At 47.8% G+C, this 13,078-nt stretch overlaps 1 protein-coding gene across 1 annotated transcript in view; it reads left to right on the plus strand.

Moving 5' to 3' along the window:
* Positions 1 to 4,110: 4,110 nt before the first annotated feature.
* The window catches only part of rgs3a (regulator of G protein signaling 3a), a gene marked incomplete at its 5' end in the record, with an annotated part of 134,096 nt that continues 125,128 nt past the window's right edge, over positions 4,111 to 13,078 (plus strand). The window contains 6 exons of the mRNA XM_080530162.1: positions 4,111 to 4,164; positions 8,915 to 8,996; positions 9,227 to 9,332; positions 9,648 to 10,089; positions 11,957 to 11,996; positions 12,265 to 12,530. Of these exons, the coding sequence (XP_080386288.1) occupies positions 4,111 to 4,164; positions 8,915 to 8,996; positions 9,227 to 9,332; positions 9,648 to 10,089; positions 11,957 to 11,996; positions 12,265 to 12,530 (990 nt within the window). The remainder of the gene's footprint in view (positions 4,165 to 8,914; positions 8,997 to 9,226; positions 9,333 to 9,647; positions 10,090 to 11,956; positions 11,997 to 12,264; positions 12,531 to 13,078) is intronic.

The raw sequence follows: 13,078 nt of genomic DNA on the forward strand, positions 1-13,078 counted from the left end.
GTTCTCTTTCTCTTTCTCTTTCTCTTTCTCTTTCTCTTTCTCTTTCTCTTTCTCTTTCTCTTTCTCTTTCTCTTTCTCTTTCTCTTTCTCTTTCTCTTTCTCTTTCTCTTTCTCTCTCTCTCTCTCTCTCTCTCTCTCTCTCTCTCTCTCTCTCTCTCTCTCTCTCTCTCTCTCTCTCTCTCTCTCTCTCACACACACCATCAGAAAGCTCCAAGGCGTCCCCTCTCTTTACCTGAGATCATAACACCAGCAAATGGAGAGTTGTTTACGCTGTTGTACACCGTTCTGAGAAGAGATCTCAGGTGGGATAAAGATAGATGATCATAAGATGCACAAGCATTCAATCCCACCCTGCAGTAAAGGTGTTATGCGGAAGAAAGTTGAGTAGAAAAATGTGACATGTTCTGGTGAAAAGGTCTGCATGTCTGCAATTCTCAAGTCGTGCAAATGACCAAAAATAATTTCATATTACGAACGTTTAAGTATTGAAGTGCCCACTCAATATAGCAAACAACAATTTTAGGATCACTGAACACTTATACTTTGTGAATTAGATTCACTGTATCACGTCCCGTCCTGCTTCAGGCTACTGGGTTAGTGATACATGGGTTGTAAACAATCTTACATTTTAGGACGTGTTCAAAAGCAAGGACTGTGTGATCATCTAATTATGTGTAGTTATGTGTTTTTAGCATGTTGATTTCAGCTTGTTGTGATGTGCTAAACATGCAGTTAGATCATGGGTTCATAGTGATGTTCCTTCTTCTTAGCTGCTAGCTAGCTAACAACGTTATGGTAGCAAACGTGGGTGTTTTGATTCAGAGCGAGTTTCTCCAGTATTTGGTTTGAGGTGTACCAACATTCAAATAAGCATATCTTCTTCAACTATTTTTCAGATTACAATGTACGGGAAAATGTGATGGCAGCCGGTGAAAGGGAGCACCACTCGCAAACCCGAAAGGCTCGAAATGAAAGTGAAAGTTATTGTGACAACAACATCTGGTTTTCGGGTTTTTTCATAATACGCAATTTGAAGTTTTGAAGTACCCACTTGATATAATAAACAACAGTTTAACAATCACTAAATACTTATAATTTGTGGATTGGATTCACTGTCTTGTCTGCCGTAGGCTACTGGTAAGGGAGACTTGACTTGTAAAAAATACTTTTGTTTTAGGACGTTGTGATGTTATAAAAACGCAGTTAGACGTTCGTAGCGATGTGCCATTGTTAGCCGCTAGCTGTTAGCAGCCTTTGTTGTTCCGGTTTAATTAGTGACTTTCCTCCCATTCTCTGTTTGAGGTGTACCAACATTCAAATACGTATATCGTCTTCAACCCTTTATCTGATTTTAATGTATTACAAGCTTACAATCTGTAGTTTCAGAATAAGTAAAAAAAAAAAAAAAAAAGTGTCTGGTGTCACAAATGACCATGCCCTACTTGGGGACTTTTTCACCAGACCATGTCACAAGTAGATACGTTAAACATGAAATGAGTCTTTTCCCCTCATCACACGTTAGGTTTCTGACTGCTTCCTCAGTCAGAGTGTCCCATGCAACATTAAGGAGGTTTCTTTAGCTCTTCTCCAGTGCCATGTTAACATGCAGCATTACTGTAACTGGACAGAGAAAAGCCATCTCAGCCATCTATACCATCTACATAGGACCAGAGCATGAATGTTAATGTTGATTGAGTTGCTGACAGGTTTCCATGTCTGACGGCACAGTGCCTGTCAGCTAGCATCACATTTCCACTCCCTGCCTGTTGAAAACCTGAGGCTATCTTGTTTGAGGAGGAGAAGGAAGAGGAGAAGAGGATAATGCACATGGTTTTCCTTTTCCTTTCTATAGTGGTCTCAGTCATAGCTTTAGCCCCTGTGCCCTGACCCTGGAACTAACACCAGTCCTAGACCATACGCTTGCTGTAACCCTAAACCTGACCATGCTTGTAAACTATGTCCTAGTCCTCACTCTAGTCCTATCCTTCCTAGCGCGAGAGAGAGAGAGAGAGGGTTCTCTCTCTCTCTCTCTCTCTCTCTCTCTCTCTCTCTCTCTCTCTCTCTCTCTCTCTCTCTCTCTCTCTCTCTCTCTCTCTCTCTCTAATCCATCCTTCTGCCTATTTATTTTAAACCTGAACAGAGGGAGAGAGAGAGACGGGGAACAAGGTCTCACAAATGTCTTGTGAGCGACTGAAGGGTAACCTTCCCCCTTCTAAAGGAGAAACAGAGAAAAGTCCCCGTAAACGTCCGGCAGAGGGGATGTAAGGAGCTGAATGGTCTTTTCTGCCCTGTCTGTTAGCGTTGTAGAGACATGCTCACTATCGCTCCTCTTTGGCCCCTCTCTTTCTCTGTGGATGTTAACCTCGTCAATGGGAAGGAGACACGTCGTGAATAAATAAGGTCCGACGCGTTCAGCGTTAGCATCGCCAACGCAAGCCGACGTTAATGGCTTTTTGCAGCCAAGACCGCTTTACCCGGCGCCCCCCCCGTGAGATGTTTGTTGTTATGTTTCATGGGTTTGAACCCTTGTTCCCAGCTGTCGTGCCGTTACCGTGTCCTAAAAACAAAAATAAGAGAGTTGTTTTGATAACTGGGAAGGGGATTGATGGAGTCGTGGTTTTCACAGACCTGAATTTCCGCTCGGGGAAAAATGAAAGGAAAAAGACAGGAAATATGAAAGAACCAAACATAACAAACAAGGTCGTGTCTGGTCTGAGATTGCTGTGTGAGAGTGTCTAGATTGGATTAAGTGTGTCTAGGTGTGAATAGTGTGTGCTGTGTTTTTGAGATTAGATTGTATGATTTGCTGGAGAATAGAGAGAGAGAGAGAGTTAAGAGTTGCACAAGAATACGCACATTCATCTATGCATTTTTTTTTTTTTAGTGTGTGGGCGGAAAATATGTACCGTAAGTTCACTCATGTAATGCCTGTGTGTGTGTGTGTGTGTGTGTGTGTGGGTGAATGTTTGCAACAACCCTTTTAGTGAGTCTCTATATACTCTCTCTCCCACCTCTGTGTCCACATGAGTTCTCTCTCTCTCTCTCTCTCTCTCTCTCTCTCTCTCTCTCTCTCTCTCTCTCTCTCTCTCTCTCTCTCACTGAGCTCCTGTCTTTCCCAGCCCCATACCGCTGGTCCAGGAAGCTCTCTGGCCTTATCGAGCACACAAACAGGCGCTGATGGGCTGGCCAGGCCAGGACTCCGGGTGGTGGTGGAGGGGGGGTGGAGTGGTGGGCGGATGGAAGGCTGGGGGGGCCAGGAGGGGAGGGGGTGACGGAGGGGGGGGCCAGGGGGGATGGAGGGGGGGCCAGGGGGGCACTTCCTCCCATTCTTCTCCCGAACGGAGTTCCCATGAACAGCGATGCCAAGAGCAGTGTGTGGCTGGAGCAGGCCGACACATCGCCAGTCTCGCCTCCGCGACGCCACGCAGCCTCCACACACCGACACACACACACTCGCTCTAACACTAGACAGCTTCTACACCGTCACACATGCACACACACACACACACACACACACACACTCACAAACACACCTCTCCTCTCTGCCGAGAAGACAGTGCTGAGAAATCTGAAGAGAGGGCTCGTCGAGTACACACAGCCCCACAGAGTGCTGCGTACGGAGCTGTGGAGAAGGCTCGCCGAGGTCCTGACCGCTCACCGCAGTGGGCTGTTGACGGTGAACGCGTTCAGAGCACTGTTGGACTGTAGACCAGGACCACGTTCAGGGGACTACACAGAGTGGAACCCGCATACAAGAGGATCTCCTGCATACAGTGCTCTTCTTTCAACACAGTGGGGTTGAGATCACCGCTGACCACTGACCGCACCAAGACTGCTGACTGACCTTACCCACAGGACCACACACAGGGGACCGCATCAGTAGGACCTGGAAACCAGAGGACCACATACAGAGTGGACAGTTACTCAGCGGTCATTGATAGGACCAAACTCTTACGGGACCACAGTTCTATAGTGAGGACCTCAACGAGCGCTCAGACAGGCCACTGAGACTGAACTCTGACCTCCACTGTCTGTCTGACTGTGGAGAGGAGCGGCACACAGAGGAGTGTACTCAGAAGTGTGTACTCGGGAGGGGACTGGACTGGAGTCATGCACACCATCCATAGTCTGTGTAGAGTCTGCATCAGCTGTAGACTACCTCAGGTCTGTCTGTCTGTTGGTCGGTCTGTCTGTCTGTCTGTCTGTCTGTCTGTCTGTATGTTTGTTTCTCACCTGGAGGGAGGGGAGGGAGGAAGGTAGGGGTTTGGGGGAGGGGCGGGAAAGGACTCAAGGGGTTTGGAGGAGATGAGTGTATGTCTATGTCTGTATATCTGTCTGTATATCTGTCTGTTTGTCTGTCTGTCTGTCTGTCTGTCTGTCGGATGGATGTCTTGTAAGGGAGAGGGTGGTTAGAAAGGGAAAATGAGAGAGTGCTGTAAAGAAAGAGAGAGAGAGACTGCAGCTGGCTGATTTTTTGAGCAGTGTGAAGTAGATTTGACAGAGAGAATGAGAAAGTTGAGGAGCTATAATTTGGGAGGCAGCGCAAGTGCAATTGGTTGTGAAACTGCAGAGAACATTTATCAAAGAATGAAATTGGATCAGCGTATTGAAGCCCCGAAGCGTGAAGCCCAAAACAACAAAAAAGAAAAGTATAGCTCCACACAAGTTAATCTCGTTTGCACCACTTAACTACATCTCAGTATAACAACTTAGCAATGTTGTTATAACAAGATCGCTAAGCCGTTCGTCCAAACGACATAGTGAGTGGTCCAAATGAGATAAGCTTTTTCTTGGTTTACTCTTCAGGGCTTCTGTATTCAGAACACTGTGAACTAGAGAGAAATTAAGGATTGAACGTAGCCTACTGTGTATCACCATTTCTGCCTTTCTGCCTGAATGAACTACTGCTTATGGGCCGCTCAAGAAACGATCGCAATTTCACAATGTCATCTAACGCATTAGGGAAGTAATCACGCGGAAACAAGTAGAACAATGAAAGGAGGAGAAGCGAAAGTGTGTTCCCTATTTCCTGAGACGGAAGAGAGAGGTCTCCGTCACCTGCATTATTCATCCGAGAGACTGATGGCGAGAGACAGAGATAGACAGAGAGACAGACACACACACACACACACATACCCAGAGACAGAGAGATTGTATAGTTTGATACAATAACAGTTTTGAATGCAGTTTTGCATGGTGAAGTGTGAGCTCATATGGTTGACGTGGGGACAATGGAGGCTGGTCTGAGAGGCTGAGAGGGGGGTTTCTGTTCCTGGTGGCTCTGGTGGCCTAGACACCCTGTCACCAACCACACACTGACCCACATCGGCTCCTCTCGTCTACAATGGACCATGGGTGCTGTGTTACTGTGGGCTGAGGTTAGCAGGATAATGAAGGTGGTGGTGGGTAATGGAGGTGTGTGAGAGTGTGTATGTGGGTGTATGTGCGTGTTTGCGGCAGGCTGAACACGGGTATGGTCGGGTCTGATAACATCCTTTACAAGGGAGATGGTGCTGGTGCTATGCTGAGCATAGAGAGGGTGAGAGGCATATACAGAGGCACACGCACGCATGCACGCACACACACACACACACACACACAAACACACACACGCACACACTCACTGCTCATCCCACAGAGGACAGGACCGGTCACGACTCCACAAACACACACTACTCCTACGCACACGCACACAGCTGTTACGTAAGACACAATACAAGCCCCCGTCTCAACTCATTTGAATAGATATGCCTCACCACAAATCCCGACGCTCGTCCTGTCAGAGAGAGAGAGAGAGAGAGAGAGAGAGAGAGAGAGAGAGAGAGAGAGAGAGAGAGAGAGAGAGAGAGAGAGAGAGAGAGAGAGAGAGAGAGAGAGAGAGAGAGAGCATACACACTTCGAGCAGGCTTGGAGCCGTTCGGCCTCAATGGCTCTTGAGACGGATTCAGAGATGGGAGAGTAGAATCCTACCACATACACCAGTGTGTTCACCCTCAGCCCCGTTTGTGCGCTGCCATGTCTTTGTGTTGTAGCCCTGGGCTGTTAAAACAAGGGACAGTTGTTTCTCATTTTCCAGCCTTGAACTCACATCAATTCCGAGGGGCATGGTTGTGTGTGTGTGTGTGTGTGTGTGTGTGTGTGTGTGTGTGTGTGTGTGTGTGTGTGTCTGTGCGTGTGTGCATGCTGCTACGGCTTTGCAAGGGAGATGGAAATAATGGAGCATGGGGGTTGTGGGTCTGAAAGAGTATGTGCAAGTTAGTTTGAGTCCTCGAGTGTACTGTGTGTGTGCGTGTGTGTGTCTCTGAGTGCCCACTGCTGCTGGGCCCTGGATGCCAGCTGATGTGTGTTCGGTCTCCCAGCGGTCCGATCCCACGCTCAGAGAGGCCAGGGGGCACCACTCATTAACACCCCCCCTACTCCCCAACGCTCCTTTACCCGTCCTCCCTCCTCCCATCCTCCTCCTCCCCTCAGCACCACTCAGTGTGCCAACCTACCAATTCCTCACCCAGCAAACAACCCCCTACAGAGACCCTCATCTCCACACACAACTCCCCCTCCCCCCCATCCCTGTACTGTAGCGGTCATGTCCGGGCTTCAGGGTGATTAAATGGTCCTCTCCATAACTGTCTCCTCTGATCTCCTGTCTGGTACTTGACACCTCTCTGTCCGCACAGAGATCTGACAGACCACCCCATGGGCGTTTGTCATTGTGTCACAGTTGTACAACAGTCAAAAAACGAACCGAGCCGACGTTGTCCGACGGTTTACGAGAGTATTCGTTTGGAACGTTTTGAATGTCAAAATGCGAACGCTCGCTCTCTGTAGCCGCTGCCATGTTGGTTTGACCTGACGGTTGTTGTTCAGTCGAACGTTGGTTGGAATTAACAGTTCATTAGAATGTACTTTTCAATATTGACTTGAGGTTGATGTTTGATTTTCATTATCTGACCTTGCTGCATGATTGTTTGGTTAATCTATTTAATGTATTTTTTACTCTGATCACATATAAATAGGTTTGGTATGAGAGGTTGCCTGAAGGAGACTTTCTGATTGGATAAATTAATTGATATGAGACAGTGGTCGGTATAATGATATCTCACAGTTCTCTTCTATCGTCTCTTTATGGTGGGCATCTGTCAGTGAATCATATCCTTTTACATACCTTTATACAATGTTTGGACTTGGACATTGCTGGACCATATCATTTTGCATCGAGACGGATGTAGAACGATACAACCGAAAAACTATGTAAATGCAACGTCAGTAAAAAAAAAAAAAAAGTGTGCTGTGTGTGTGTTTGTGTATGTCTGCATCTGTGTGCGTGCACGTGTGTGTGTACTTGGCGACAGTCACTGCCATGCGCTGGAGGAGGTCAACCTGACTGGCACCATGGCGAGGTGACGTGTCGTCTGTGATTAACAACTGTGACTCTGTGTGTGTCCAGTCCTTCACTGTTTAATCTGCCCAACAGTCCATCATCCTATCAAGAAGTGTTTCATTAAAACGTACCAATGGGATCACGTGGTGAACAGTTACTAGATTACACACAGGCTGATGTTCATCCTCTCTAGACAGACCCGTCAGAGAGCTCTAGTAATATGCAGAGTAGTACGCTCTATGCACTGATGAGGCTGCACTCTTAAATAAAAGATTCAAGTTACTTCCAAAAACATTTCTTCATTCGTCAATGTAGCGAAACTCTTTTTTTTGGTGCAATGCAAAAACACTTTGGAGTTCCATGTTGAACCCCTTCCGCAGAGAGTTCTAGATGGAACACAAAAGGGTTCTTCCACGGCTTCCCCTACAGGGACAAATGAAGGACACGGAACCATGTTTTCTAACAGTGTGGTCTTTTATGCTTTGGGTAGAAGTTTCTCACAGGCTTTGATCTCAGATCAGCTTACCCTCTGTCCTTAGCTGGCCACTGAGGGGTAACACATTTCATCCAACTGTTTCTCCTTGTGTACTCTTGTGAGTCTCTTAGCGCGGTCTCTCTAGTTGTGTCAGTGTGTGTGTGTGTGTGTATGTGTGTGTGGTTGTATGCAGCTGAATTTTACAGAATTTGAACTCGAAGGCCCCTGACGAAATGGAAACGATGTTTTGGAGTGGAGCGCTGTTGGTTTTGGCACACACACACTGGCATTATTCCTAGAGGTTTGACACTGGTGTGTGTGTGTGTGCGTTGGTGGGTGAACAAGAGACAGAGAGAGAGAATCATTTTGCCCACTGCGTGTGAGAGTCCACAGTTGGCATCAGATGGGCACAAATCGTTGCAGTCCTTTGATGAGGGGCACAGGCAGTAATCTCTGTGGCTGGCACCCACACGTACACACACACACACACACACCCAGACATACACCGACACATACACCTACACACTCACCCACACCTACACACTCACCCACACCTACACACTCACCCACACCTACACACCCACCCACACCTACACACCTACACACCTACACACACACACACACACACACACACACACACACACTAAATACTGTAATCTCCAGACATGTGCTCATGTATCAACGGGTTCTTGTTTCTGATGTCGTCCACACTGACAGAACATACGTTTAGTATGTTTAACTTTAACATATTGTATTGTTTTGCAGTGCTATAGTTGTTTCCTCACAGTGTCCGTTGTGATTGTGTCTATAGATGTGTGTGTTTGAGCTTGTGTGTGTGTGTGATTTGTGTCCCATTGACCAGCTTCCAGAAGTTTGACATTGTTTTGATGGACATAGATGAGGCTGGTGGAGGCTGTCCTCATTTCCTTCCATGCATTTCAATGAGCTTTCCTCTGATTTCTACCTCCAGTACCCCCCCCCCCCCCCCCTGACAGTTATACTGTTTGATGAAGAGTGGCTTTCCAGTACAGTCGCCTAATCTGTATGTGTGTGTCCTGCAGGTGACCATCGTTCGAGGAAAGGACGGCTATGGCTTCACCATATGCTCTGACTCTCCAGTGAGGGTCCAGGCTGTCGATCCAGGCAAGAGCTCCTCAAATGTCACACACACGTGTGTGTGTGTGTGTGTGTGTGTGTGCGTGTGTGTAGGAGTGTGTATATCTCTACTTGACTCTTTCTTGCCCTCTCTTCTCTCCTGAGGCGGTCCAGTAGATCAAGTGTGTGTGTGTGTGTGTGCATCCATGTGTGAATGTGTGCCTGCCCGTGTGTTTGTGTTTGTGTGTGTGACCCTCTCCTGCTCTCTCTCTCTCTAGGTGGGCCAGCAGATATTGCAGGTCTACAGCAGTTGGACACACTGCTCCAGCTCAACAACCAGCCTGTAGAACAGTGGAAGTGTATAGACCTCGCTCATGCTATCAGGTAAAACAGAGAGGAACACACCAGAAACAGAGTGCCAAGCACACCTGTCTATCTGCACTTGTTATGGAGCCACACCAGGGGAGGCTGGTGTGGATACCAGAGGACAAGCTCATTGTAATGATGCAAAGGAATGAGGATCGGTATCAAACACACATCACAATGAGCCTGTCCTCCGATTGTCCCCAACCAGCCTCTCCTGAGCCACACCCACAATAACACCCACATGTGTTTGCTGTACTTACAGAATGTGCTTGTGCTGAGCTCATTGATTCACTCTTCACTCCATCTTTCCCTCCCTCCCTCCCCCCCGTACAGAAACAGTCCTAGTGAGATCACAGTGGTGGTCTGGCGCACCGGCCCCGCCGCCAAGCCCAGCTTCGAGGGTCTCCTCCACCGGCCCACCTACAAGACCGCCAACGACTATGACGCCCCGTCCCCCCCCACCAGGAGACGGGACAACAAGAGCCCCCCCGTTGTACCCCCCCTCCCCGCACACCACCGCACCAGCCGGCGGCTTCTGGTGAACGGGTCCGAGGGCGGGGGAGGTGGCGGAGGGGGGATGGGGCTGGGTTTCGGGGGTCCCTGGGGGGAGAGAGCGGGCCGCGGAACCCCAGAGGAGATGGAGGGTAAACCCAGGCCCCAGAGCCAACCCCAGGCCCAGGCCCAGACCCACACACAGACCCTGAAAGGGACCAGAGTGAAGGCGTCTAACGGAGATAACTACATCATCCTTGCCCCCATAAACCACGGCAGCCAGGTACTGGCCCCCCAGCAAGGCACCATGGTCAATCCCAGGCTCCTCCCCTACCCCCACCTCCTTGACAACAATATCTGAATATATCTTGATATATATATATATATCCGAAAATATGAACATATATTTTTTGAGGGCACAACCTAAATCTCAATCTGTCTTTTGTATGATCGGATAGAATCCGAGGTATATTTGTGACATCCAAACCTGTGCCATTTAGACCACCTGTGCCTCTCATTTCCGAGATGCATCGAGACGTTAGATTCATATGTTTACGTTAGACATGAGAGGAGAGGCATAATGTGTGCCATTCAAAGCTTCTACATATGTGCAATTTGTAAAGCAGAAATATTATTTCTATTGAACTAGTACATAGTTAACCTGTCTGTTTATTGTGACACCTATACAATTTACTGCCACATTAGTATTGAAGCCCCTCTTTGGTAGAAGATTCAGGGTCTTAAAGGGTGATCTGTCAAATGATGCACAAAGTAACATCATAGTAACATCTAACATACTGTGAATGAGGTAATAGCTTTTATGTTGAAGGCATAATAAAGTGCACCAGATGGCGAAAAACCCATTGATTTTGTGAACTTGATTTTGCCAGCATGTAGGTATACATGCATACACCAGGTCATGTAGACATGCAGCAGGATATGTACACATTCACCAGGCCATGTTGAAGGCATGTCGACATACAGCAGGATATGTACACATACACCAGGCCATGTTGAAGGGATGGATGTAGACAACTGTTAGGGTTTTCCCCTTGGCCTTTCCCCCTCCCACCCACTGTGCATTAAAGCCGGTGTGTGTGTGTGTGTGTGTGTGTGTGTGTGTGTGTGTGTGTGCGCGTGTGTGTGCGTGTGTCTCTGTGTGTGTGTGTGTGTGTGTGTGTGTGTGTGTGTGTGTGTGAGAGGGAGGGGGGCACTGTTACAGCTCAACAGCCAGCCTGTAGAACAGTGGAAGTGGAGTATAGACATCGCTCATGCCATCAGGTAATACAGAGAGGAACACACCAGAAACAGAGGGCCAAGCACACCTTTCTATCTTCACTTGTTATGGAGCCACACCAGGGGAGGCTGGTGTGTGTGTGTGTGTGTGTGTGTGTCTGCAGTGCTGTGCATAGGAGAGGCAGTAGACACGGAGCCTAAGACAGCATGAAGGGAAAGCCAGCTGAACGCTGACGGAAGAGAGGGACGAGTGGGCCGAGGGGAAAAGGGATAGATACGGGTAGAGTGAAGCAGAGGAAGAAAGAGGCAGCTGGAAGAATGACTACGTAAGGGGGGAAAGAAGGTAGAGGTAGAGTGTGGCATGCATGGATGGATGGATCTGGTAGAAAGGAGTAAAGAAGTATAGGGATAAAGGGGATGTGTTTGAGAGAGTAGAGATATACAGTAGGGCTTATTCAAAATAATACAAACATGAAGGGAATTAGACACACACACACACACGGACACAGACACACATACGGACACATAGGACTGAACACCACACACAACCATAGGACTATATATGGGACATTGGTTGGTAGTCTGAAATCCCAAACTGTACTGTAACATCGATACAGTGTTCCCTTCTGCCTGCCTCCCCTCTCATGACCGATTGTTGTAAGTAGCTTTGGATAAAAGGCACCAAAAATGTAATTGTTATGTCCCCAGAATAATTATCCAGGGGATGAGGGGAGTAACAATAAAATGGAACCGTGGGACCATAGTGTAATGACCAACGTGTGCAGGCGTTGCTTCAGTTTCACCTCAGGCTAGATGGATGTACTTGACTGTCATTCCCCTGCAGCAGGGAGTCCTGACAGAGCTGGCCTACTGTTCTACTGCACCTATTGACTTTCATGTTATTTTTCTTTCAGATATTGAGGCCTGTATACCCAGACAACCAGGGCACATTGGGTAAGTTATTGACGAATTGAACCACAATTACAATGCACAATATGCAACCATCATCATCTTCATAACCATTGTCATCATCATCATCATAGATTAATGTTTGGTGAATCATGGACTCATTATATAAGTGTGCGTCCATATGGTCCTGCCTCACTCCCATGATTGTGTGTGTGTGTGTGTGTGTGTGTGTGTGTGTGTGTGTGTGTGCGCGTGTGCGTGTGCGTGCGTGTGTGCGAGTGAGTTCTGACTTGTGTTCCGGTCCCCCTCTCAGCAGGCAGGCTGTACCCACCACACCAGGCCATGATGGCCCAGAGAGAGGGGGGTGGCAGCGCCACGTTCGGAGGGGGGCTACCGAGTCACACCACCTTCCTACGACGCCCCGCCAACAGCAAGACGGCCAAACCCTCCGCCACGGCCAACTCCAACTTCGCCAACTATCAGAACTGTACCATTGTACGCTCGCACGTATCCCACGGCAACTATGGCTACGTCAAAACGATGGCTCCCAAGATCCTCATCTTCCCGATCTTTGTACAGGTGTGTGTAAGTGTGTGTGTGTGTGTGTGTGTGTGGGTGTGTGTGTGTGTGTGGGTGTGAGCGTGAGCGTGAGTGTGTGTGTTTGTGTGTGTGTGTTTATATAGCATTTTTGACTTAGTCTCGCCATATTTTTCTATGTTCTTATTTTTCCTATTGTATGATGACATTCTCTCTGTGGTAGCTGATCTATATAACTATCCAATCATCCATCAACTCGACTGTACAAGCTGCCCAGCTAACGTTATTAGCCTGTCAGACATTTTGCTGATTGATCTGATTGTATTCATCGATGTTTCCCTTCACCCCTTTGAACCCATAGAGTATGACTGGGAGCATAACCCAATTCTGCCAACACAACAGAAATACACGTGACTGCATTACAAACCCAGTAGTCGTGAATTGATTCTATCCTTATATGTGAGAGTAGCTGGTGAAACCGGGAACAAGTCGCCAACCAATCAAAATGTTCAGAGTTGTATTCGGAAAAATGGTCATACATTTCGACGTTGTTGAGAATCAATGACACACTCGCTCGTTCAGCCAAAACA

Source organism: Nansenia antarctica (genome assembly GCF_963989245.1).
Source record: "Nansenia antarctica genome assembly, chromosome: 4".
NCBI classification, from domain to species: Eukaryota; Metazoa; Chordata; class Actinopteri; order Argentiniformes; family Microstomatidae; genus Nansenia; species Nansenia antarctica.